Source organism: Musa acuminata, chromosome BXJ1-4 (genome assembly GCF_036884655.1).
Source record: "Musa acuminata AAA Group cultivar baxijiao chromosome BXJ1-4, Cavendish_Baxijiao_AAA, whole genome shotgun sequence".
NCBI classification, from domain to species: domain Eukaryota; kingdom Viridiplantae; phylum Streptophyta; class Magnoliopsida; order Zingiberales; family Musaceae; genus Musa; species Musa acuminata.
In genome coordinates, this window is record NC_088330.1 from 20769191 (window position 1) to 20794338 (window position 25148).

Sequence of the window (25148 nt, forward strand, 5' to 3'; positions counted from 1 at the left end):
TTAATATCTTGATATTCATCATCAAGTATGATTTCAAAAAGTATGTTCAAGAGAAATCATTAAGACCAAATGCATGATACACTCATTTATTTTCAAAATATTCATCATGTTTATTTTCATGAGATTCACAAGATTGGTAAAATAAATTCATTAATCTCAATAGGATAGAAAATTCATTTTCATTCCATACAATTGATTTCATGTGAGGGTATTCAAGTCTTTTGTGAAAACATATATCATCATTTAAAATCGAAACATAAGTTTCGTCATGAAACCATCAAGACCAAACACATCATGATATCACATCTATCATCAAAAGACTATCAAGAAATTCATACATAGATGTACATGCACTATGTCATCTTAATATGTAATGAGAATGTCATCTTAATTCATCATAAAAATGATTAGACCAAAAACATGTTAATCTAAAATGAGAGTTTCAAATCAACATTTACTTCAAAAACTCATGCATGACATAAAATCATCAAGATACACATGCATGGATTAATCCTAAACATTATCACATATCATATAATTATCATCCCTAATGTTGCATACATCATTCAACATTTCAAAACATAACATGCATGAAACCTTAGCAATATACTTTTCATGATCAAATTTTTAATTTTTCAAAGATGCTAAAAAGAAAAACATGATATAATTTTTGAAAAATAATTTTTTTATTTCCTATTCCTACTATCTAAATTAAGCACTCATGAAAAACTTCAAGTAATTTCAAAATAATTCAAGAGAGTTAAGTTACTTACCTTGTAGTCGAAGCCCGTCAAAGCCCAATTCGCCGTTTCACCTTTGAAAGTTCTTGATTCATCCTTGGTTGCCTTCCTCTTCTTTGGCCTCTTCCTCCGTTCAAGTTCATTGTTTATTTTAGATTTTTGTTTAATAAACTTATTAAGATTTAGTGTTCGAAGTTCAAATTCATCATTATCCTCATCACTTGAGTCATCGCTAAGTGGTATTCATTTGTCCGAAGTTCCAAACCCTTCCTATTCTTTAGAAGGTGGTTCAAGTGCTTATCGGGTTCAAAATGTTCCAAAAGTATCATTTCATAGGTCATTAATGACCCGATTAATTATTCTAATGAAAAATTATTTAAATTTTTTATCTCTTGTATTGCGGTTATTTTAGGATCCCACCTTTTTGGAAGGGATCTTAAAATCTTGCTTACGAGATCAAAATTCAAAAAAAGATTTACCAAGAACTCTTATATTATTGAAGAATATCCGTGAAACGGGTGTACATGTCGCCTATAGTTTCACTTGATTGCATTCGAAAAAACTCAAAATCATGAAATAAAATATTAACTTTCGAGTCTTGACTCTACTAGTTCCCTCGTGCGTGATTTCAAGTGTTCGCCAAATATCAAAACTCGTTTCACACATAGAAACCCGATTATGAAATATGTTGAAGTTGAGGTGCGCTGTAAAAATTTTTCAGAAAATCTGCCTAAAACTAAAATCAAGATTAAATTTAAGATAAAAATAAAAATAAAAAAATCAAAAAATCAAAATTAAAAAGAGCAGCTCTTGCCACTTTTTTGTTTTTTTTGCCCTCTCTCTTTAGGGAGGAGGTCACCTTGAACCAGTCGAAAGAGCAACCGCTTCCGTCGGTCAATGTCCTGTGGGTACAACGACTATGGCACGCGCCCCTCCCCTTTGGCGACACTCGATCGGTTGCGGCGATGTACAACGTCTCCAGCGACGGAAAAGGCGGGGCGCGCCCAAGAAGATCCCCGCCGCGTCCTCCATGCCCTGGGTCCGGAATCTCCGCCGGTACGTCGGATCCGGCACCGGCACCGGCTCCGAGGCCCTTATGGGTCAGTTCCCTTCCCTCACTTCCGTCTGTCTTGCACTTGGTAATTCTTTTTCTTAGATAGGGTTTACCTGTTTGCTGGAAATTGAACGTTATTATTTTGTTGGAAACCGAGTTATGGAGTACTGATCATCTGTTCTGGTTACATACCGGCTCAATTTTGATGAATATTCGTGCCCTTTCGTCAACGTAGATCACAAACGAAAGGTTGGTGTAAATTAGGTTGTGACCAAGTTAATTTATGTTTTGGCTTTCTCCGTAAAGTCTTCAGATAGATATGATGGCATTAGAATCAAGATGTGTGATAGTCGAGGATATTATGATGAACCATACAGTTTTAAGGAATCTGGAAAATTGGCGTAAGATATAACTTGAGGTAAGTCACCCAAAGTACAGTTGCAACTGGTCACGAGTAGATGCTTGACGAACTTACGGCAGTTTAATTTGCATTTTTTAGAGGAATAGGAATGTTAATTGCAAGCCGATAGCTTCTATTCTGCCTTCTGACCAGTTATGGAATCTTGCACTTGTGTGTCACCAAAACACAGGGAGAGTCCACGAACGCTGGGGTTTCAGAATCAACTTTTAGTGTCCACTCTTTCTGAAGCAGGGTTCGTTTTGTTACACAAATGATTTATTGGCTCATCTATATTCTGAAGCAGGGCTTGTTTTGCTACATAAGTGACAAAATTTAGGACATGTGTACACACTAGGTCAGAGGAGAGGAGCACTGGTGAATTAGCTTAACTGTTGTGGATAAGATTGTACTGAAATCCATTTACCTAAGTTTCGGCTATCATGTAATTTCTTTTTGGCTAGATTGATAAGTATAAGTTACCATGATGTTAGGATCCTTTTATTTTTTCTTTTATTTTCTGTGCTTTCTTTTTATTTTCTGCATATTTATTAAGTCTGTTTAATTTAGTCAAAGTCGGAACTCTATAAATAGGGATGTAACTGCTTCTTTTCGATCATCTATGAAAAATATTATTCTGTCTTTTGACAAACCCTAGGAGGCCGATCCCCTCGAAGCGATCAAGGAGGGCCGATCCCCTCGAAATGATCATCCCCTTTCTCTTCTTCTTTTTTTACGATAAGACTTTAGGGTCTTATCACATGACTAAGAAAATTACTTGTGCAACTGTCATAATTTTTTTTTCCATAATTTTAAGAAATCTGATTATCTTGCATAATGCATACTTGGATGAATCTCAGGGCTGTATATGTAGATTTCTTTCCTCCAAAGGAAGGGGACAAGAAAATATTTCTAAATATTGATGAAGTCTCAGAGTTCCTGATTTAGTAATGATCTAAGTAACAATAAATATTGAAATTTTCATTGTAAGGATGAAGAAAGTAGATGCCAGTTTATGTACCCTTGTCATATTCTGAACTTTAAGGATCAGAGACTCCCAAACAATGGAAATATAGTTCGTAGATTCCAGTCCACTTCGTAGCTATATGTTTCGCCTATCTAGGTTTTTTGAAACCGTTAGTGCAGAAACTATCTTCATGGCTTGTCTATATTCTTTTAGTTTTTTTCCTGTATTTGAAGCACATAAGTTAAGAATTTTCCTAAATAAACATTTTAATTTTCAGAGCTTGAAACAAAAAGGATTTTGCTTGAGATTTTCAAGGAACGACAACAGAGAAATGCTCAAGCTGGCTCAGTCCCTAGCTACTACAAGAAGCAATGTCAATTGGATAGTTTTTTGTGGTCTCCTATGCAGTTCTATCAATATATTCAAGAATGTGCAGACGAGCATTCAGACATGCTTGCTGAAAGATGTTTCTTTTGCTTGAAAGTTGCTTTACGTGTGCTTTGTGTTCCTTACATACAAATATAATTTCTTTTCATACAATCTTTTCAGATCTGTTTCCATAATATATTGCTTTGTGAAGCAGAAGCCTGAAGAAGGATCAATCAGTCATAGGGTTCAAAGATTGGCGAAGCACCGGTTTATGAAGGTAGGCCAGAAAGATCATTGGTTGCTTTAACTATTAGAATTAGGACTTTTATTGTTGTGTTGTCTCCTAAGATCTGGTATTAAAGCACAAGGCTGACCACCTCATTGATGGTTTTGACAACTGTGTACCAGTTCCTGTGTGTGCGTGCTTTACATTTTTTCCCCTTCAACCTGCAGAAGCAGTCCGTACTTTTACTAAATGCTGATGATCTAGATGCAATATGGGTTCGCTTGAGGGAAAATTGTGTTATTGATGATTCTACTGGAGATGAAAAGGTAGAGATATATGTATTCCTAGAGCAATGGCAATTTCTATATTTGTGCATTTTCATAGACCCCATCATGTCATATTTGGCAATTGATATCTGTGCACATCACCTTAACTGTTGCATATAAGTCAGCAAGGCTTCAAACCTCAACTGTATTGGTCGGTATGGATTGGTATTTACCAGTCCAATCAAGTATTAGTATTGGTCATTAGAAGATAAACTGGTATGTGTCGTTTTCATCATACTGCCTTATACCAACACAATAATTTTTTGTTTTCAGCTGTATACGAAATTATTCTTAACATACCAACATAGAGTATTGGTCTGCCAGCTTGCCTCCTACAGACCATATGTGTCAATCCTTCTGTAGAAATATAGGTAGAAGCACAATACTTTTTAATCGTTTTCGTAATGTGCTTTCATACTATTTGATGAACGATTTGTCATGGACAAAACTGTAAACAGGGTGTTTAATGTAATGCTCATGTATGTCCGTGCCTTTTGGTTTGTTTATGCTTTGCACAGCATGTAGAGGGACGGTCGAAGGCTTAACAGCCTCAATTTAATTAGGTTTGGTGGCCATTTTAGGCTTATAAATAAAGGTTGTGTCATGTGGACACTTGTAGCAGATTTCGGTCTGTAGTGGACCATTTTGGATCCTTTATTGTGCGATCATTCAAAGCTTGTAAAAGTTTGTTTGTAATTTGCATTGATTATGAAGTGTTTTCTGGAATGATTGCTTGTGGATCCCGAGTGAGGCGCTTTTTCTAACCCGTTTTCTTTTTTGTAGGTCCTAAGGGACCATAGGAGGTTTCGGGGAGGATGGCCTTTGCGGACGGACACGCAAGGGTGTCGTACGACTTAGGCAAAACCAGCTAAGTCCGTGACAGATGGTATCAGAGTGGGACAAGCACTCATAGAAACACTTGGCATGCAAACGTGGGGGACCTAGTAGGGCTGCGTTGAGGGCAGCCAGCATGCACGACCGTTTGGGGGGAAAACGAGCATGGAGATGTAAGAAAAAAAAGGAGTCACTCAGAGGAGCGAGCATCTGAGATTGACATTCAGAGGAATGGTCAACCCTTCGCGCAAGAGGCACCACGAGGACAAGCAAACTGGGAAGAATACGTAGCGCACAAAGGTTGGGATGGTTGAGTTTGAGCTACGACTCAACGTTGACAACCATACTTGATGGTGCTCAAGGCAAGCGAGACGCTTGGTAAAGGATGAGACAATGTAAGGTGGAATGGGTTGTTCAACGACCGAAAGAGTTGTGCAAAGCTCACAGAGGTGAGGGTAATTACTAACTCGAAGAATTCGGTACTCATGCAAAGGCTTGTATGCAAACGATGGAGTGTTCATGGCCATCCCAAGGCGACCGAAACTCGGTGCCATGGAGCATTGAAACTCTCTTCAGCATGAGAAGGATACGCCCATAGGAGGCTGAAGTGTGCAGCGAGTTCAACATGTTGCTAGGCCTTGAAGGGTGCAGCGGGGGCTGTATTGACGTGGAGTCGCAATCTTGCAAGTGCGTTTGCGGGAGGCTGAACAATGCATAGTTTGTTTAGCAAGACGTAGTAGTCCAAGGGGATGGTGGTCTCCGAAACTTTCAGAGAGAAGGAAGCGAAGAGAGAAGTTGCTACAATGGGATAGATATCCAGGGGGGATAAGTCCCGGCTCTCCAGAGGGAGAATCATGTGCAATGGATCGCACATGTAGATGAGGAGTACCTAAAAAACAACTTCACAAAGCTCAACGGACCGAGCGAGCGGCGAGGAGTCGTTGCATGAGCTCGCTTGAGATAATGCATTGAGGGATGCATTGTGAGATCAAGTGGGGGAGCGATGCAAGGCAACACAAATGAAGGCACACTTGGAGTCGATATGGAGATCGGACTCAACGAAGGGCTGACCCGTGGAATGGTGGGCACGAGGGCCACCATCAACTCAATGCCAAACGAGGAGTGGAGCAACTTGGGTGTAACTTGGCGAAGTACCCAAGCCGCATGAAAGGAGCCAGCATAGAAGATGGAATATGGAGCGGAAGCATAGAGCTTTCCTTGGATAGAGGTCAAGAACATGAACTCTTGTAGAGGTAAGAGCGAGATCATGTCGTTCCATGGGTCCTTCATTCTGATGGAGCGGACTCATCATGCATGGTGCCAAAGATGAAGCGAGCTTCGAGGCACATGTACCTTATCTCGGAGAAGCATTTGATAGAGGAACTGAGGCGTCTCAACTTGCGGAGGCGAAGTTGGGTTCAGAAGGCCTTGGCACGAGGCAAGAGGATGCGGAGGCGGGTACTCTTGAAGAATATGCCATAGTGCTGCCATTCAAGTTGTCATAAAGAAAGCATTGCACAACAGGGATTGTGCTGGTAGGGGCAGAGGCCCAGGATCCAGACAATGGTGCACCAATTTCAGCGAAGTCGGTGGACTTCGAGAGCTACTAAGCGACGGACTGTCCTAGAGCTGTACTTCGTCTAGGTGTGACCCGAGAGCGGGTGGACGAAGGTCGATTGCCAAAGGAGCAAACACAATCGAAGGTGGAAGAGGCCTTGCGATGTGTTGGCAGAGGCCACACATGGAGGGATCACAACCTGAGTTCATCCCACAAGGATCATAATGCAATGAAGATGTCACCAGGAGGTGACATGGTGCAGCGGATCGTGGTGGAACAATTCATGGCAATGCGATACACACGAATCTTGTCCCGTGAGGGACTATATCATACGAAGGTATGACCAGGAGCTATTGGGAGCTCCACTTCGGTGAACAACACGACGGCAAGAATGACTATGGATTCAAGGAGTGAAGGCCATGGTACAGCAGAGGTAGGTCTTCCGTGCGTGTATCGAATTTTGCATCGGATGAAAGCCTTGGTCATCAGCAAATGCGGGCTGTGTAATACTGAGAGAAAAGTTCGAATGCAAGTACCAGTGAGTCCCATGGGAGGGACTTGATCATGTAGAGGTATGATCGAAGCGGTTGGAGAGTTGGACTGCCCAAGAGCTTATATTCGCTTAAGGGAGCCTGGTAAGTCAGAGGACGAGGCCGAGTAAGCGAACGTTGCTACCAAGGAAGCTAAGGAGAATAGAATCGATGTGAACCTTGCAATATGATGGCAGAGACCATGCATGGGAGTTGCAGTCTGTCCTTTTCATCGACCAAGGGGAACTGCTTGGAGAACACAGAGGTGTTGAAGCAGGGGGTCGAAAGGGACAAGGAAGCGACGACGAGTCCCGAGGGACTTAGCTACCCAAAACCAAGCATCGGTTAGAATGAAGGTGGACTCGGAGGAGTGCCACAGTGCCACAGAGGCAGATCTACCGATCGTGAAGAAAGAGATGTAGATGTGAGCCGATGGATAGTAGAGCCATGGGCATGACAACGCCATGGTACCGCAGAGGCGGGACTTCCGTGAAGTCATCGATCCCTTGCTCTCATGATGGGAGAGCGCTTGGTCGTCAAAGGGGCCGAGGAGGTGTAGAATACATATGCAAACTCCAAGTACCGAGACAAGGCTGAAGGGCAGAGGCCAGAGAACTTTGCAAGACCGGTGCAATGAGCTTCTCATCAAGATAGCCGAAAGTGAAGGACTTCGGGTCGTGCAAGAGTGCACGACCAAGGAACTAAGCAGGCAGTACGCGATGCTGTACCTTTGCTACTCTGTGGAGTAGGCGACAGGGTTGATGGAGAAGACGGTACAACCCAAAGGCGACCAAAACTATTAAAGACTTACTCCAAGTTGGAGTGAAAACTTCCTATATTTCAGAAGCTCGATGGCATTGAGAAGGTGAATCACAGTAGCTAACTCAACGCAAGGAGTGCAAATACTTCAAGTGCTTCATAAGTGTGAGCAAAGAGCAAGCGAAGGCCAGTAACCAGCTCGATGCATGGAGTACAACACTCGAGGAGGTGGGCAAAGTCAAGTAACATTTGTTTTCTCAACTCTTAAGAGAATGAGCGAAACCGAGTACCTCAATTCTCTTATCTATCTAGCAGAGGAGTTCTGCACATGTTCAAAGACTCTTCGAAGAAACCAAATGAAAAACAATAGTTGTTAAATTCTCACCAATGGTGATTAGTGCTACTGAGTAGATTATTCACTTCATTTCCCAATAGAATACCAATCGAAAGCGGAAGTGATGCGAACCTACTTGGAAGTTTTGTGGAGGACAAAATTTTGTGGAGGAACGACCCAAAAACTAAGTGAAAGAAGAGTCGATGGACAAATTTTGTGGAGGAACGACTCAAAAACTTCAAAAGTTTGCGAGACGATGCTTGTTAAAGCTCCAATAAGCATCCACCTAGTTCAAGCAGCATGAGGTATTTGAGAGACTAGCGCATAGTAAGGTTGGTCTTTTCCTTCATTTGAAGGATCTGCAGGAACCAACAGGGATCAACACAACTCAACCAACCCCACACTAGAGTCAGAGTCATTGGCGAGTTAAAGCAGCATGGCGGATCAAAAGTTCGACTACTCAACAACAATAGCGAAGAGCAGTTGGGAGCCAAGAGGTGCATTGCAGTTGAAGCAGAAGATTGAAGACTCAACAAAGGCGAGGAGTTGCAGTGTCGGTAAAGGCTTCGACGAGGACGTCGAAGGAATAAGTGGGGGAGAATGTCACAGACAAAACTATAAACAGGGTGTTTAATGCAATGCTTATGTATGTCCCTGTATTTTGGTTTGTTCATGCTTTGCACGGCATGTTGAGGGATGGTCGAAGGCTTAACAACCCCAATTTAGTTGGGTTTGGTGGTCATTTTAGGCTTGTAAATAAAGGTTGTGTCATGTGGACACTTATGAGAGATTTCGATCTGTAGTGGACCATTTTGGATCTTTTGTTGTGCGACCGTTCAGAGCTTGTAAAATTCTGTTTGTAATTTGCATTGGCTATGAAGTGTTTTTTGAAATGATTGCTTGTGGATCTCAAGTGAGGCGCTTTCTTTAACCTTTTTCTCTTTTGTAGGTCCTAAGGGACCATAGGAGGTTTCGGGGAGGTTGGCTTTTGCGGACGGACACGCAAGGGTGCCGCATGACTTAGGTAAAACCAGCTAAGCTAAGTCCGTGACAGATTGCATGGGATAGAGGGTTTATAGAATGCCATAATTGGTTTTTAAATTAAAGTCATTCTGGTTAGCATATTGTTTCAATAAAATGGTTAAGAGAACAAATAGATACTGATATTTTGGAAACAACATACTTGTGATTGAAAAGGTAAGAAGGGATCAGAAAGAGAATATAGGGAACAAAGGTTATGAAAAGTAGCTGAATGGAGTCAATTTTGGTGGCTAAGATATATCTTTATGGACTTTGATAAGAGGTGCTGTACCTAGGTCCTGATTGAAGTCCTTGACCCTATACATTCAGATATGTTTTATGCCAATCAGCAAATATCTCATCTGCAACCCTAGCATTATGGGTTGTTGCATCTCTTTGTTGATGGCCAAGATTTGTCGTACCGTGGCAGGCCGTCCGATATAGGCATTATGTACCAGTCTGATAGGGGATCGGTATAGGCGGTATATACCAGTTTGTTGACACATACCATCATACCTTGTGTCGACATATTAGGGTATATACTGTATCGATGGTTGGTCGGTACATCGGTACAGACCAATAAGGCGAACTATGTTGATGGCAATAGTAACAGTGTGAAATTTTGGGCAAGATGCTTAGTAAGGAACAATATCTTTAGTGGTCATGACAAGTACATGCTATTTCTTTACTTTTAATTGATGCACAATGTCAATTATATGTTGTTGACCTAATTATATATGATTTGATACTTTGACATCTATGTAATTTGTTTTGGTAATTCATATGGCTTCTTAACCATTTTCAGATGAACTATGAAGATTTCTGTCAGATTGCCTCTATTTGCATGGAGCCAATTGGTCCAAAATGTTGATGATTTTTTAGCCCTTCAAACTTTATGAAGTTTGAAAAGGACGAATCTGGAAGAACAACCCTACCTTTCTATCTTTATGTGATGCGAACAGTATTATCCATTTTTTTACTGTTGAACTTTTTTTTTTTAATACTGACTGAATTTTGAATTTTTTGATGGAGTTAAATGCCTGTCCTATGCATGTTTGATATGTGATCAGATTGGTAAAGTACCAATATAATAGGCAGTATGCCTGCATATATTGCCTGATATCACTGGAAAAAATAATGAAAATTGGATATTGGGGGTACCAAATTATTGTACCGGTTGCTGGTGCTTAGTTGGACCAATAAACTCTGGGTGGTTATCTTGGTCTGGTCAGTATCATAAACCATGATGGGAATTTTCAACATTTTTGTTGGTAGTAGTGATTTTCCAACATTGTTGTTGGTAGTTATGAGTTACAGTCCAAAATATTTCTTCCAGTTTCATTAAGAAGGTTGTAATATAAATCCTATAAAATTTGGTCTATGATATTTTCTCTTTACTACAAGCTTCAATCTTTCTATTGGTTCTGACAGAGGAATGCTGTCTTGTGCTGAGTGGCCATATCGGTCATGGGTTGGACTGATACATACCTGTTGGTAGCGGTGTACCATATGTTGGTACACCGGTGTTATGGAAAAAAGCATAAAAAAAGGGCCCAAAATTAAAAAAACCATAGTTTATGGTTTTCCCCCCTAATTGCTTGGTACATAAGTGATATTTAGATTATAATAAAGTGTTTCTAACCATAAATAAATAAAAATTCTTGGTTATAATGATGAAAAATTGAGTCAGAGAGAATGAGTGTGAGTGAGAAGGGGGAGGCAGGAGGGTTTAAAGGGTCAAAATAGGGCCATTTGTCAATTTGACCATATGGACCTGGTTTGACCTGAGAGGAGATCAGTACCATGATTCCTAACAGAACTTTGGGACCAACTATATCACCTATTATTCATCTTTTACTACTGACACAAATAATAAAAAAGGCATAGTTAGAAAATTTAATAGCTTAGTATTTGATGCATGACTTGGTAATTGTTTCTTAATAAAGCATTTGCAATAGTTGTTGTCAAATCTATATCATGAAATTATTGCTGATATCATATGAAACTGTTGTATTTTTATGTAGAAAGCTTATTGACATCAACCAAAATGCTTTATTTCTAAATTATCATGGTTTTTCATGTTCATTTATCTTGCTGACTGTAGTAAAAGAAATATTTAATGAATATTAAACCATTTAATATTAAATATTCAACTTTTCAGATCTGGTATTCTTTCTTTCTTTATCCAGGGATTTCTGCAAAAAACTAGTGATGAAATTGAACATTATATGTCTTGCCAAATCAGCATAGTGTGCACATCATTTTCAACCTTCAAATGACTGACATGCATTTATGCTTATACATTATGATTGATTTCATAAAATAAAGGAAGATATCCAAAATAGTTATAATTACAGAGGAATTAAGATCATGTCACCCCACCCTATGAATTTTTAGGCAAGAGCGATTGAAGGTAGGATTGGATGTCAACAAATATTTTGGAAAACAATATGGTTTTAGACTTATGGTTTTTATTGATTTAGAAAAAAATTAAGAGAGTCTTAGAGATTTATTATTGTTTCTTTTGGAAAAGAAATATATGTCCACTAACTATATTGATGTTATAAGATATATGTATGAGAGTATATTCATTAGTGTTAGAACTTTAGGAGTGTGTATAAGATTACATTAAGGATCATCTTTAAGTTCTTATCTTTTTATATTAGTAATGGGCAAATTTATTAGTCATATATAGGGTATATGAAGATGTCATTTTCATTGATGATAGCTTAAATGAAATTATAAATTTTGAGTTATTGAGACAAACTTTATAAACTAAAAATTTTAAATTATGACTAAGACAGAATATATGAGACGTAAATTTAGTAATATAAGAGAAGAAGACATAATTAAGTTGGATCGATAACAAGCTCCAATAAGTAAAATTTTTCATATTTTGTATTGGTTATTCAACAAGATGGAGAAATTGATGAAAATATTATTCATAGAGGAAAAATCAGGTAGTTCAAATAGAAAGAGAGATCAAAAGTTTTGTGTGATCATAACAGGTTAAAATGAAATCTAAATGAAGTTATTAGACCATTGATGCATTATGGATATGTGTTAGGCAGTTAAGAAACAATATATAAGAAGTTGGTATCTTTGAGATGAGAATGTGAGTTATTATAGGAGATAAAAAAGGAACAGTTTTGTCTGTATCTATTGAGTTATAGATGTCTGTTAGTGGTGTGAGGAAAAGATAGAGGGAGATCTAATAAAATGTTACTAGAAAATTTAGATAAATATTTAACAGTTCTTAATTTAGCTTTGTGCAGACTCAATGACGGCAAAAGACGCTGTGGCCGACCCCAAATGATTGAGGTATTACGGGTTGTTGGCTGTTAGTACTATGATCTAATTGAGCTTTGTTGGCAGTGGATTTTGTTTGATGAAAATGAGAAATTTCTAGATGAATATGGTGTTCATTTTCATGTGATGGTAAGGCTCACCAGCTCGTTTTTTTAACTTGACTACACTAGGCATCTTAAGATTGCAGCATAATCTGGAGATTATCTTTTCATAATATTACAAGTCCTATTTGTATGACTTTTTAACCCATAAACAAAACACTTCTCATGCCTTTTGTTGTATGTTCTCTTTGAAGAAATTTATATAAAATTTTCATAGATGATAAGTGGTCCTGATGAATGTCATAACCAGCGTCTGTTGATGGTTGTATTTCCTTCAAGTGTTCTCTACTAATGCAAGTTATTTAAGCTGTAGTGCAACTGGTAATGGAATGAGTAAGGGGTATCTATGGCTACTTGCAATGCAATTTTTTTATAATTAGTATTTTTTGGAGTTTCGCTGGATATTTATTCTGGTTAAGGATGCAGCACTTGAGAGATATATTCTCTTAAGATTTCACTGACTGTATTACTACTGCACAGATATGTTTCTTGCACTAGATAAAGACCATAATGGAACAATAAGCAAGCAGGATCTCAAAGAATATGCAGATGGGACACTGACAGAAATCTTTATTGAGAGAGGTTAGGTTCTAGGCTTCTAGCATCAAGGAGTAAGCTCATTAATCTCTTCCACTGTCATTTTTGTTATTACCTAGGAACCGAATTTTGTAAAGTCAGTACTCTTTTACCAGCTTGCTTCAAATGCTTTTTAAAGTTTTTTAAAGAATTGTTTTTTTGGTGAAGTGTATGCAAAAAAAAAAAAGAGAGAAGATTTTAGTGTTTATTATTTCTTTAATTCCACTTGTAGAATACAATCAAGAAACAAAGGCATAATTTACTAAATCAAACCTACTCTAGTTACTTTGCAATTTCGTTCTAGGGGACTATATTGGTCCTCGACTAGACCGCTACATACCAACCAATATTAGTGTATTGGTATATGATACATCGGTTTGTAATGAAGACTCGAAGAGGAAGAAGGAGAAGAGGAAGGAAGTGGTGACTGTGGAGGAAGAGTAGGAGGAAGGAGGAAAAAGTGAAAAGAAGAAGAGGCAATGGAGGAAGAGGAAGGAAGAAGCGGTGGCGATGAGGAAGAGGAAGGAAGAAAAGTTGGTGGTGGAGGAAGAGGAAGGAAGAAGAGGAGGTAGTGGGAGTATGGGAGAAGAGGAAGAAGAAGGAAGAAGATGAAGCGATAGAGGAGGAAGCATAGCAAAACCATATCGGAGGTGCACAGTGGGCAACAGGAAAGCAGGTGATGATGGCAGACAATGAAGTTCCGTTCGTGGTGAGGGAAAAGTCACGAGTAGAGAGAATCATAAGTTTCGTTTGAACAAAGTTTTTACATTTTTAATGGATCAGATCAAAGCACCCAAAATAGGGGTGTTGGGCTTGGGCGAGTAATTAATGGTCAATACGAGCTAAACCAGACGAAATTACAATAACTGCCAAAATGCTTTTTCTCAATCTAGTTTATAACTTCATGTCATTGGTTTATTTTCTGTAACTGAACATAGATTTCACTTTAACTAATTTTACATTAGCATGCTGATGGTGATAGTTCTCGAGGTTCAAACATTATTAAAAATTCTGATTAGTATTTTAAAAAGCACTAGACGTCAAAATGTACTAAGGCCTTAAAACCCCCAAGGCGCAAGGCATTCGTCTGAGCAAAGTGAGACATTCTAAAATATTAAAATATAAAAAATATATTATAATTAGTAAATATGATCATAAAAATAAAAATGCCACATCAAACTGAAATCACATAGCTGACTTGAAATATATATTACGAGATGTAATTCTTTGACTGCTATGACTAAGTTGTCTCATAATCTAAGCTTAATCCCATTTTATAGGGTGATTTCTGACCTAAATCTAGAAATGGATGACTCAATGGGCATCTTGACGCAAGAATTAGAGTAAGAGTGTTATTTATTACAATTTAATACTTAATGTGCTACTTATTGCTATGTAGTGCATTATTTATTGCTTTTCACAACGCACTAATTACCACTTATTACTACTTAGTGCGTTATTTATTGCTTCTCACAGTGCATTAATTGCTTCTCACGTCCATCAAGCTAGATCAGGATCAGATTCAAAAGATGGGGATGCAGTGTATTTACTGCCTCGTGCGTGAGTAAAGGTATATTGTGAAAGAGAAAGAGAGAGAGTCCTAGGTGTGAGAAAAGGTATATTGTGAAAGAGAAAAGAGAGAGGAGAGAGATTAGTCTTCCAGTGAGTCTTCTCCCTGCCATCCTGACACAGACTTAGCTGGTTTTGCCTAAGTCGTGCGGCACCCTTGCGTGTCCGTCCGCAAAGGTCAGCCTCCCCGAAGACTCCCATTGTCCCTTAGGACCAACAAAAGAGAGAACGGGCAAGAGAGAACGCCTCAATCGGGATCCACAAGCAAACATCTCCGAAAAACACTTCATAGACAATACAAATTACAAACAGACTTTACAAGCTCTGAACAGTGGCACAACAAAGGGTAAAATGGTCCATTACAGACCGAAAAGCTCTCGCACGTGTCTACATGACACAACCTTTATTTACAAGCCTAAAGAGGCCACCAACCCAACTAAAGTGGGACTATTAAGCCTTCGGCCGCCCCTCTACATTCTGTACAAGGCATGAACATGCCAAAAGACACGGACATACATAAGCATTACATCAAACACCCTGTTTCAAAGTTTGTCCGTGACATTCTCTCCCACTTATCTCTTCGACGTCCTCGTCGAAGCCTTAGTGAACACTGCAACTCTTCGCCTTTGCTGAGTCTTCAATCTTCTGCTCCAGCTGCAATGCGCCTCCTGGCTCCCAGCTGCTCTCCGCTGCTGTTTTTGAGTAGTCGAACCTTTGATCCGCCATGCTGCTTCAACTCGCCAATGACTCTGACTCTGGTGTGGGGTTGGCTGAGTTGTATTGATCCTCGTTGATTCCTGCGGATCCACCAAATGAAGGAAAAGACCATTCTTACTGCGCCAGTTTCTTAAAATTTTCACATGCTGCTTGAACTGGGTGGATGCTTGTTGGAGCTTTAACGAGCATCGCCTCGCAAAACTTCTGAAGTTTTGGGTCCTTCCTCCACAAAATCTGCTCATTGACTCTTCTTTCAATTAGTTGTCACATCCAAGTAGGTTCGCATCACTTCCGCTTTCGATTGGCATTTCGTTGGGAAATGAAGCGGGCAATCTACTCTCAGTAGCACTGATCATCGTTGGTGAGGATTTGACAACTATTGTCTTCCATTATCTTCGAAGGGTCTTTGAACCTGTGCAGAGCTCCTCTGCTGGATAGATAAGAGAACTGGGGTACTCGGTTTCGCCCATTCTCTTAAGAGTTGAGAAGGCAAAGGTTACTTGACTTCGCCCGCCTCCTCGAGGTTGTACTTCATGCATCGAGCTGGTTACTGGCCTTCGCCTGCTCTTTGCTCACACTTCTGAAGCACTTGAAGTGTTTGCACTCCTTGCGTTGAGTTAGCTACTGTGATTCACCTTCTCAATGCTATTGAACTTCTGGAATGCAGGAAGTTTTCACCCCAACTTGGAGTAATTCTCTGATAGATGAGGTCGCCTCTGGGATTGTACCGTCTTCTCCATCAACCCTGCCGCCTACTCCACTGAGTAGCAAAGGTACAGCACCACGTACTGCCTGCTTCGTTCCTTGGTCGTGCACTCTTGCATGACCCGAAGTCCTTCACTTACGACAATCTTGATGAGAAACTTGTTGACACCGGTCTTACGAAGTTTCTTGGCCTCTGCCCTTCAGCCTTGTCTCGGTACTTGGAGATTGCCTCTACATGCTCCACATCCTCGGCCCCTTTCACAACCAAGCGCTCTCCCTCCGTGAGAGCAAGGGATCAATGACTTTGACGGAAGTCCCGCCTCTGCGGTACCATGGCGCTGCCATGCCCATGGCCCTACTATCCGTCGCCTCGCATCTGCATCCCTTTTCTTCACGATCAGTAGATATGTCTCCGTGGCACTCCTCTGAGTCCACCTCCATTCTAACTGATGCTTGATTTTGGGTAGCTAAGTCCTTCTGGACTCATCGTCGCTTCCTCGCCCCTTTCGACCCCCTGCTTCAACACCTCTGTGTTCTCCAAGCAGTCTGTTTGGTCGATGGAAAGACAGACTGCAACTCCCATGCATGGCCTCTGCCATCGCGTTGTAGGGTTTGCACCAATTCTGTTCTCCTTAGCTTCCTTGGTAGCAACGTTCGCTTACTCGACCTTGTCCTCTGACTTGTCGGGCTCCCTTAAGCGAATATGAGCTCTGGAGCAGTCCAACTCTCCAGCTGCTTCGATCATACCTCTGCATGATCAAGTCCCTCCCATGGAACTCACTGGTACTTACATTCGAACTTTTCCCTTGGTGGAACCCAGCCCCCATATGCTGATGACCAAGGTTTTCATCCGATGCAAAATTCGGTGCACGCCCGAAAGACCCGCCTCTGCGGTACCATGGCCTTCACTCCTTGAATCCATAGCCCTTCTTGCCGTCGTGTTGTTCACCAAAGCGGAGCTCCCAGTAGCACCCGATCATACCTCCATATGATCTCATCCCCCACGGGACACTGTCGTGTGTATCGCATTGCCACGAACTGTTCCACCACGATCCACTACACCATGTCGCCTCCTGGTGACATTTCCATTGCATTCTGATCCTTGTGGAATAAACTCGAATTGTGAACCCTCCATGTGTGGCCTCTGCCAATACATCGCAGGGTCTCATCCACCTTCGATTTTGTTCGCTCCTTTGGCAATCGACCTTTATCCACCCACTCTTGGGTCACACCTAGATGAAGCACCGCTCTAGGACAGTCCGTCGCCTAGTAGCTCCCGAAGTCCATCGACTTCACTGTAATTTGTGCATCATTGTCTGGATCCTGGGCCTCTGCCCCTACCAGCACAATCTCCGCTGCGCACCGCTTCCTTCACGGCAACTTGAATGGCAACACTATGGCATATTCTTCAAGAGTACCCGCCTCTGCGTCCTCTTGTCCCGTGCTAAGGCCTTCTGAACCCAACTTCGCCTCCGCAAATTGAGTCGCCTTAGTTCCTCCCTCAAATGCTCCTCCGAGATAAGGTGCATGTGCCCCGAAGCTCCCTTCGTCTTTGGCACCATGCAAGATGAGTCCGCTCTGTCAGAATGAAGGACCCAAGGAACAACATGATCCTGCTCTTGCCTCTGCAAGGGTTCATGTCCTTGACCTCTGTCTAAGGAAAGCATTGTGCCTCTACTCTATGTTCCAACTTCTCTGCTGGCTCCCTTCATGCGGCTTGGGTACTTCGCCAAGTTACACCCAAGTTGCTCCGCTCCTCGTTTTTGCATTGAGTCGATGGTGGCCCTCGCGCCCACCATTCCACGGGTCAGCCCTCCCTTGAGTCCGATCTCCACATCGACTCCAAGTGTGCCTTCATTTAAGTTGCTTTAGGTCGCTCCCCCACTTGATCTCGCAATGCATCCACCAATGCATTCTCTCAAGCGAGATCATGCGACGACTCCTCGCCGCTTGCTCAGTCCATCGAGCTTCGTGGAGTTGTTGTTTATTGAGGTACTCCTCCTCAACATGTGAAGTCCGTCTCACATGATTCTCACTCTGGAGAGCCGGAACTTATCTCTCCTGGATAACTGTCCCATTGGAGCAACATCTCTCTTCGTTTCGGAGACCACCATCCCCTTGGACTACTCCGATCTGCTGAACAAACTGTGCATTGTTCTGCCTCCTGCAAACGCACTTGCTAGATTGCGTCTCCACGTCAATACAGCCCCCGCTGCACCACTCAAGGCCTAGCAACATGCTGAACTCGCTGCAGCCTTCAGCCTCCTACGGACGTATCCTTCACATGCCGAAGAGAAAGTTTTAATGCTCCATGGCGCTGAGTCTCGGCCGCCTTGGGATGGCCACGAACATTCCATCGTCCGCATACAAGCCCATGCATGAGTACCAAATTCTTCGAGTTAGCAATTCCCCTCACCTCTGTGAGCTTTGCATAACTCTTTTGGTCGTTGAGCAACTCATTCCACCTTGCATGGTCTCATTCTTGCCAAGCGCCTCGCTTGCCTAGAGCACCATCAAGTATAATTGTCAACGTTGAGCCGTAGCTCAAACCCAGCCATCCCAACCTTTGTGCGCTCCACATTCTTCCAAGCTTGTCTGTTCTCGTGGTGCCTCTTGCGCGAAGGTTTGGCCATTCCTCTGAATGCCAATGTCAGATGCCCGCTCCTCTGAGCGATTCTTTTCCCTACATCTCCATGCCCGTTTTCCCTCAAACGGTCGCGCGTGTGCTGACTGCCCTCAATGCAGCCCTGCTAGGTCCCCCACGTTTGCATGCTAAGTGTTTCTATGAGTGCTTGTCCCGCTCTGATACCATATGACACGGACTTAGCTGGTTTTGCCTAAGTCGTGCGGCACCCTTGCGTGTCCGTCCGCAAAGGTCAGCCTCCCCGAAGACTCCCATTATCCCTTAGGACCAACAAAAGAGAGAACGGGCAAGAGCGAACGCCTCCATCGGGATCCACAAGCAAACATCTCCGAAAAACACTTCATAGAAATACAAATTACAAACAGACTTTACAAGCTCTGAACAGTGGCACAACAAAGGGTAAAATAGTCCATTACAGACCGAAAAGCTCTCGCACGTGTCTACATGACACAACCTTTATTTACAAGCCTAAAGAGGCCACTAACCCAACTAAAGTGGGACTATTAAGCCTTCGGCCGCCCCTTTACATTCTGTACAAGGCATGAACATGCCAAAAGACACGGACATACATAAGCATTACATCAAATACCCTGTTTCAAAGTTTGTCCGTGACAATCCGCCACCCTCAAAACCTTATCTTTTCGTCTTCTAATAAGATCACTTCTGCCCTCCCATCCATCGCATCTTTTGCCCTCCCATCCCACCTCCAAAACCCGAACATTTTGTCTTTTTACAAGTTCACATCTTTTGCCCTCCCATCCTTCGCTGAGCACAGATCGATTTTCTACTGTCGAGCAATGATCGATGCCATTGTATTCGCCTTCAAGTCAGTGTCCCTTTCTCTTCCAATCTCACCCTTTCTTTTCTAATTTCTTATGCTACGCCACTGTCACTCGAGCGCTCGCCTGAGGCTCCCGGTGCCTAGGTGGCGCTTCAGTGAATCACATTGCTTGGAGGTCATGTGAGGCGTTCAGGCCTCGTCTCGCCTTACTCGAGCGCCTATTAAAAACACCTATTCTGATGTTACCTACTGCTGTACAATGAAAGTTATAAGATGTCTCATCATCATCTATACTTGCTTTCAATCAGTGATTTAAAATGCTCAAGGTGCCAAGAGGCGCCAAGGTTGCATTGTTTCAATCGGGCGCTCACTCGAGGCACTCAGTGCCTGGGTTCAGGAGAGCGCCTAGGTGGCACTTCACTAAAGCATGCCACCTAGCCAATTTGTGAGGCGCTCAGGCCTTGTCTTGCCTCACCCGAGCACCTATCTAAACCTCTGCTTTCAATTATGATTAAGCATTTTAAAACCTGTTGATGGGTCACACTATAATTTACTTGATAAAAATTGGGGTTCTTTCTATAGTGAACTATGAATGCTGTCAAAAAAGAAAGCAACTTCTAGGCTGCAGAGAATAATAACAATAACCATATCTAAAGAAGCAAGCATAACAGAATAAAAACATACAATTTTTCATGAAATAAGATATCTCATGATGTAGGACTGCAAGCATGAAATTTTCAGACTGATTTCTGATGTACTCAATCTTTTATATCCTATATGCTAAATATTATGATATTCTTTTAGAACTCGAAACCCTTCTCATCATCTAAGAGGCACTAAAATAGATTTGGGCCCTTTTGATTTAGTGCTGACAAATTGTTCTCACTCACATATAGTTCAAATACCATAGGAACTTGCTGGAATTCTGTTAATCTGCTGCTTGATTTTAACCTTAATTATTCAACACGTTTACATTTTATTTGGTCCTCCCTTACCTCTCTAATACCCAAGAGTCATAGGAAAAAACTTCTTAGTAATTTGTAGGGTTTGCCTTTTCGGGTACCAAACGCATTTCAGTAATCCGCTGGAATGGTATGTACTGTTGTATCGACATGGTATGCCGGTGTATACTAGTGTTTCAACGAGGAATAAAAGAGGGTGAAGAGGAAGGGGCAACGGAGGAACAAAGGAGGAAGAAGGAGAAAGAAAGAAGGAAGCAGGAAGTGGAAGAAGAAAAAAGAGGAGAAGTGCAGCGGCAACATACCTGGGAAGCAGCAGCAGCATCACAATGGCAAAGAGGCAGCACCGAAGAGTGTGACATTATACACAATTGCATTCATAAGCCCTATTTTTCTTTTTTTTTTTCTTTTTTAATGCTGAAGTGGATTGGGGCCCATCACTTTTTGTTTGGTTTGCTATTTTAATCGGACCACCCGAAAAGGGGGTGGTTCGTGTATCGGTCCATGTCTGGAATGGTACATACCACCTGTACCATACCGTTTTGGGCGGTACAACAATCACGAGTAATTTGAGCTGCAACTTTGTTTTATCTTGAGCAACGATTGATGCATGGTGTATCTAGGAAGCTCGTTGATGTTCAAGCAATGGTGTATATGAATGTCAAATGCTCGAGAGAATGACTCAGTTATTTCATGCAGATTGTCCAATCCCAAATGAAAGGTCTGATCCTTGTCAGGAATCTTTTGCCAACAGTGGAGATTGCAGCCCATCCCTCCACAATTGGGAAAAGATATACGAGAAAGAAAAGGAAAGGCTAGGAACAAAGGCAAAAAGAAAGAGATGGTAGCTCTGCTCAGGGTTGGTCCAGATCCAACAATCTTCTAATTTAGTGCATGCAGTCAGGGAAGAACGAGAGAAAAGAAAGGAATCAGGGAGTATGAGAAAGAGTTAGTAGTGTCAGGCATCTTTATCACAGTTGGAACTGTAGCCATTGTTGGCACCGACTGTTTGTGGTAATTAGAGGAGACTTACCTTGCTGCCATCCCCATGTTGTTGCCCACTCGCCACCAACACTTGGCCTCTCATATTGTTGGTGGTTTGGAGCAATGTATTAGAAGCCAGACCAAGGCTTTTTCTCTTTTCTTGTTTTTGCTGTACTTACATCATTTCAGAAGAGAAGAAAATTCAAAATACATTGGAGTCATTTGGCCAAAATATGGCAAGAGATGATCTTACACCATTTATTTGGGGGATTGGATAGATTCCTTGTTGGGACTTGGGTTTTGTTGTTGTATTGGATAGATTCCTGAAATCTATCAGTATGCTTGTTGTGTTCCTTCTTGATTCACACGTTGTCAAATTTGATATGCTTCAAGAGTAAATATTTGTCACTTGGAAAAGTAATATTTTGCACTAACCTAGAGAAAGGATAGTTATAGTTGTGCGAAGTATGTAGCCAGATACAACCTATTCATTTGTTTTCAACTCTCATAGTATTGCATAGTGCAACATTATGCAAAACTAAAGAAGATTGGATTTGTTTGGCATAATTTTCTATCGATCCTTCACATGCTACCTATCTTTACCTTTTGTTAATCTCAGTGTCCATTATTCACTTATAAAAAGTTCCTTGCAGCTGCTTTGACATGAATCTTAAAGCCTTCGTAAAATTTAGTCATCTTTCTGATCAAATATATATTATTTTGAACCTTTATGCATCGTTACAAGATTTTGAATGAGAACTGTTTTATCTCATTCAACAAAAATGGCTATGAATAGCCGCCACAAGTCATATTTTTGGCTATGGTAACCTCTCATATTATCTCCTTTGCCTCTATGACCATAAATCTAGGTTCAAATCTTCTAATGTATTCTTGTTCATTCCTGCACACAGTTTTTGATGAGCATGTACGTTGGAGTAAAACTGGAGGGGGTAATGCTCGTGAAATGGACTTTGAAAGCTTTCTGGATTTTGTTTTGGCCCTGGAAAACAAAGTCACTCCTGAAGGATTAACATACATATTCAAATCTCTTGATCTCCAAGGACGAGGCTATCTTACAACAGCAGAAATTTATACCCTCTTCAGGTTTTTTTCGACATTTATATCTATGGTAACATTACTATTATGCTTTTTTGAAGTTGATGATAATATAAATTTCTGTGATTTCAATGGTTATTGTTAAAACAATGATCTTTGCTCCAAATGGCAGCAACATTGGTGACTAAAGAATGGTCTTGAAGAAACAACTGTTTGGTGTTTCACCCTGTTATGGGATTGTTATGCCTACTAAAACAGATTAACATCATTATTATGTAATAAACTTTATTTATATGGAAGAAAAAGAAAGCACTAAGTACTACTTCCATAGTCACATAGAGAATTGCTTTAATTAATATGAAACCTAAACTACAGTGAAAACCATTTCCTTAGTGACATAAGTGATTATACAAATAAGTACTATTCTATATTACGTTGGAGATATGCAACTAAATGAAATTAGATTTTGAGGAGGCCTTGGCATATCTGCCTTTAAAGAAAAGAAGAAAGAATAACATCAAACTTGTGAGTTCCAACTAGATAAGTATTTTGGCACATTTGTGAACGCAGGTGGTCCTCATGTTGCTTTCCTGACCCTCCTATTATACTTGGAGCTGTTCTCTTTAGTACCTCAATTGTGCAAAATGAGAGTTGAAACCATGTGTAGGCCTAGCAGGTTTCATAGGAGAATCATGAGGTGTCTGTGTAATATTTAGATTGCACGTGGGTGGTATGGGTACTAAAATATGATATTGGATGAGAGCACCCATGCTTGGTTGAGGTCCAGCTTATACTTGACTAACATTTTTTTTCCTGCAACGAGTACAATTTCATTGTGCAATGATATGAACAGACTGAACTCTCAAGTCATCTGAATGTTCATATAGTTTGGTATCTTACCGTGTTCTACTGAAATTGCTTCTTTGTCTGTTTTAGTTTATTTATGCAAGATGTTGCATACCTGTGCAAACTCAAGTATTTGAACTGATTCAGAACTGAAGGGACAGTCAATTAGTGGCAATTGGAATTGCACAGCTAAGGGTAACAGCTTACATGCCATCTTGGTCGTTGATACTTTATTGATCTTTCATCTATCATTGTCCTCATGATGTTTATGATCATTAGGAGCTTTTCAAATTTTTTGACCCAGAGAGATTGACTGATGCATAAGATGCTACAGATGTCTCTACTTGAGGATGTTTTACCTGCATGTGAAATAAATATTTACAATATAAACATCATTTTTTTACAGATAAATGATAATCCAATTGCCATTATCTATAATAAAGGACTCATAAATGTCGTCTTTTATCTAATATTTTGTTTGGCACAATGGTACATAATCATTTTAGGTCCTTGCCCGATCGAAGGGCATACATGTTAGCCATGAGCAATAGAAATGGGTAATGTAGAGTTTCTATATAGTGTTTCCTCTTCCTGTTTTGCTTTGCTGACTTTGAAACGTATCTCCCTTATCATGTGTTGTTTTTGTTCTCTGTGCCAGAGATGTGCATCAAAAGTGGATTGAGGGCGGTCACTATGATCTGTGTATCGAAGATGTAAGAGATGAAATCTGGGATATGGTCAAACCAGTGGACCCTCTTAGGATCACACTTGCTGATCTTCTTGCCTGCAAGCAAGGTGGTACAGTTGCTGGCATGTTTATGGATGTATGTGGTTTCTGGGCCCATGACAACAGGGAAAACCTACTGCAGGAAGAGGAAGAACTAGAGGAAGAGTGATTTGCTTGAAGCATATCTGGGCTAACTAGTTGAACTGGCATATTCTAATATCTAAATTTTAATGAAGAGCCAATTGTTAATCACTGCTCTTCTTGAAAATATTTGTTTTCATAGTGGTTTCTGACTTCATATTCCTGCAGAAGCATTATCGAGTGGAAACTGCTGCTCGCTGTTGTGTGTTTTTCTCATATACAGAAAACAACAAAAAACAAAAAGATAACAGTGTGTCAGACATTTGGCTGTTGTGAAAAAAATATGCTCCTGTTTCTCTTTTTTGTTTCGTTGCATTAGATCAAAGATGAGGTTGGTTTTTGTTCCTGAGCTCCCCGTTTGTCTCATTAAACCTTGCCACCGGCTGTTTGATGACATGCTTTTGATACATTGTTTGAAAACCACAGGCTTTCTTCTTGTTCTGTGATTTTGTTTCTAGTTTCTATGTGTGCCAAAGACCAGTTTGTGGTATCTCCTGCTCCAGATCACTATGTTAATGCTCTGGCAGTCGGTATTGCTGAAACATGCAGGTTCCTTGGATTTGACATTGAAAAGACAAAATCTTGCTGTCTGGGGCATGTAATACCAGCAAGATATACATGCCATCTTAATTCGTAGGCTGTATGCTGTTGCAGTGGTGCCTTGTTTGAGGTATGGTTATGCACGGTTCAAACTTGTCTGGTTTCTTCTGAATCATTTATGTGAGGTTGGCTGGTTTCTGAATCGTTTACGTGAGATCGACTGTCACTGGATTTTTGTGCGTAATAACTGCGGGATTCCTACGTTTAAAGCTTTGGCTTGTAGTGTCATCTTGATTCGTAATATTTGGGATGGTACCATTGGGTGTGGATGTGCTCAAGGAAGTTGGTGTTCTAATGACAAAAGTTGGCGATTGAATAT

General features: G+C 40.9%; 1 protein-coding gene across 12 annotated transcripts; it reads left to right on the forward strand.

Moving 5' to 3' along the window:
• Positions 1–1561: 1561 nt before the first annotated feature.
• Positions 1562–24532, forward strand: LOC135650217 (probable serine/threonine-protein phosphatase 2A regulatory subunit B'' subunit TON2). 12 transcript variants are annotated; one of them, XR_010501482.1, is made up of 9 exons: positions 1701–1840; positions 3436–3804; positions 3981–4079; positions 9920–10063; positions 13005–13106; positions 21175–21334; positions 22371–22563; positions 23452–23556; positions 24020–24160. XR_010501482.1 is itself a non-coding variant. In XM_065169456.1 (4 exons), exons 1-4 carry the CDS (start codon positions 1660–1662, stop codon positions 24255–24257), a joined length of 714 nt encoding a protein of 237 aa, XP_065025528.1. In that variant the 5' UTR covers positions 1572–1659; the 3' UTR covers positions 24258–24532. The 12 variants fall into 12 exon arrangements, 2 of the variants coding, with proteins under 2 accessions (XP_065025528.1, XP_065025536.1); XR_010501479.1 differs by having other exon boundaries at positions 9920–13135; XR_010501480.1 differs by having other exon boundaries at positions 9920–13106.
• Positions 24533–25148: the final 616 nt, after the last annotated feature.

What these genes read in the sequence shown, in the direction of transcription:
- LOC135650217 (XM_065169456.1), top strand. Translation starts at nt 1,660, where the DNA reads ATGGCACGCGCCCCTCCCCTTTGGCGACACTCGATCGGTTGCGGCGAT. An exon ending in AGAAATCTTTATTGAGAGAG is followed by an intron (nt 13,107 to 22,370) that starts GTTAGGTTCTAG and finishes TCCTGCACACAG; the next exon opens with TTTTTGATGAGCATGTACGT. An exon ending in GAAATTTATACCCTCTTCAG is followed by an intron (nt 22,564 to 24,019) that starts GTTTTTTTCGAC and finishes TCTCTGTGCCAG; the next exon opens with AGATGTGCATCAAAAGTGGA.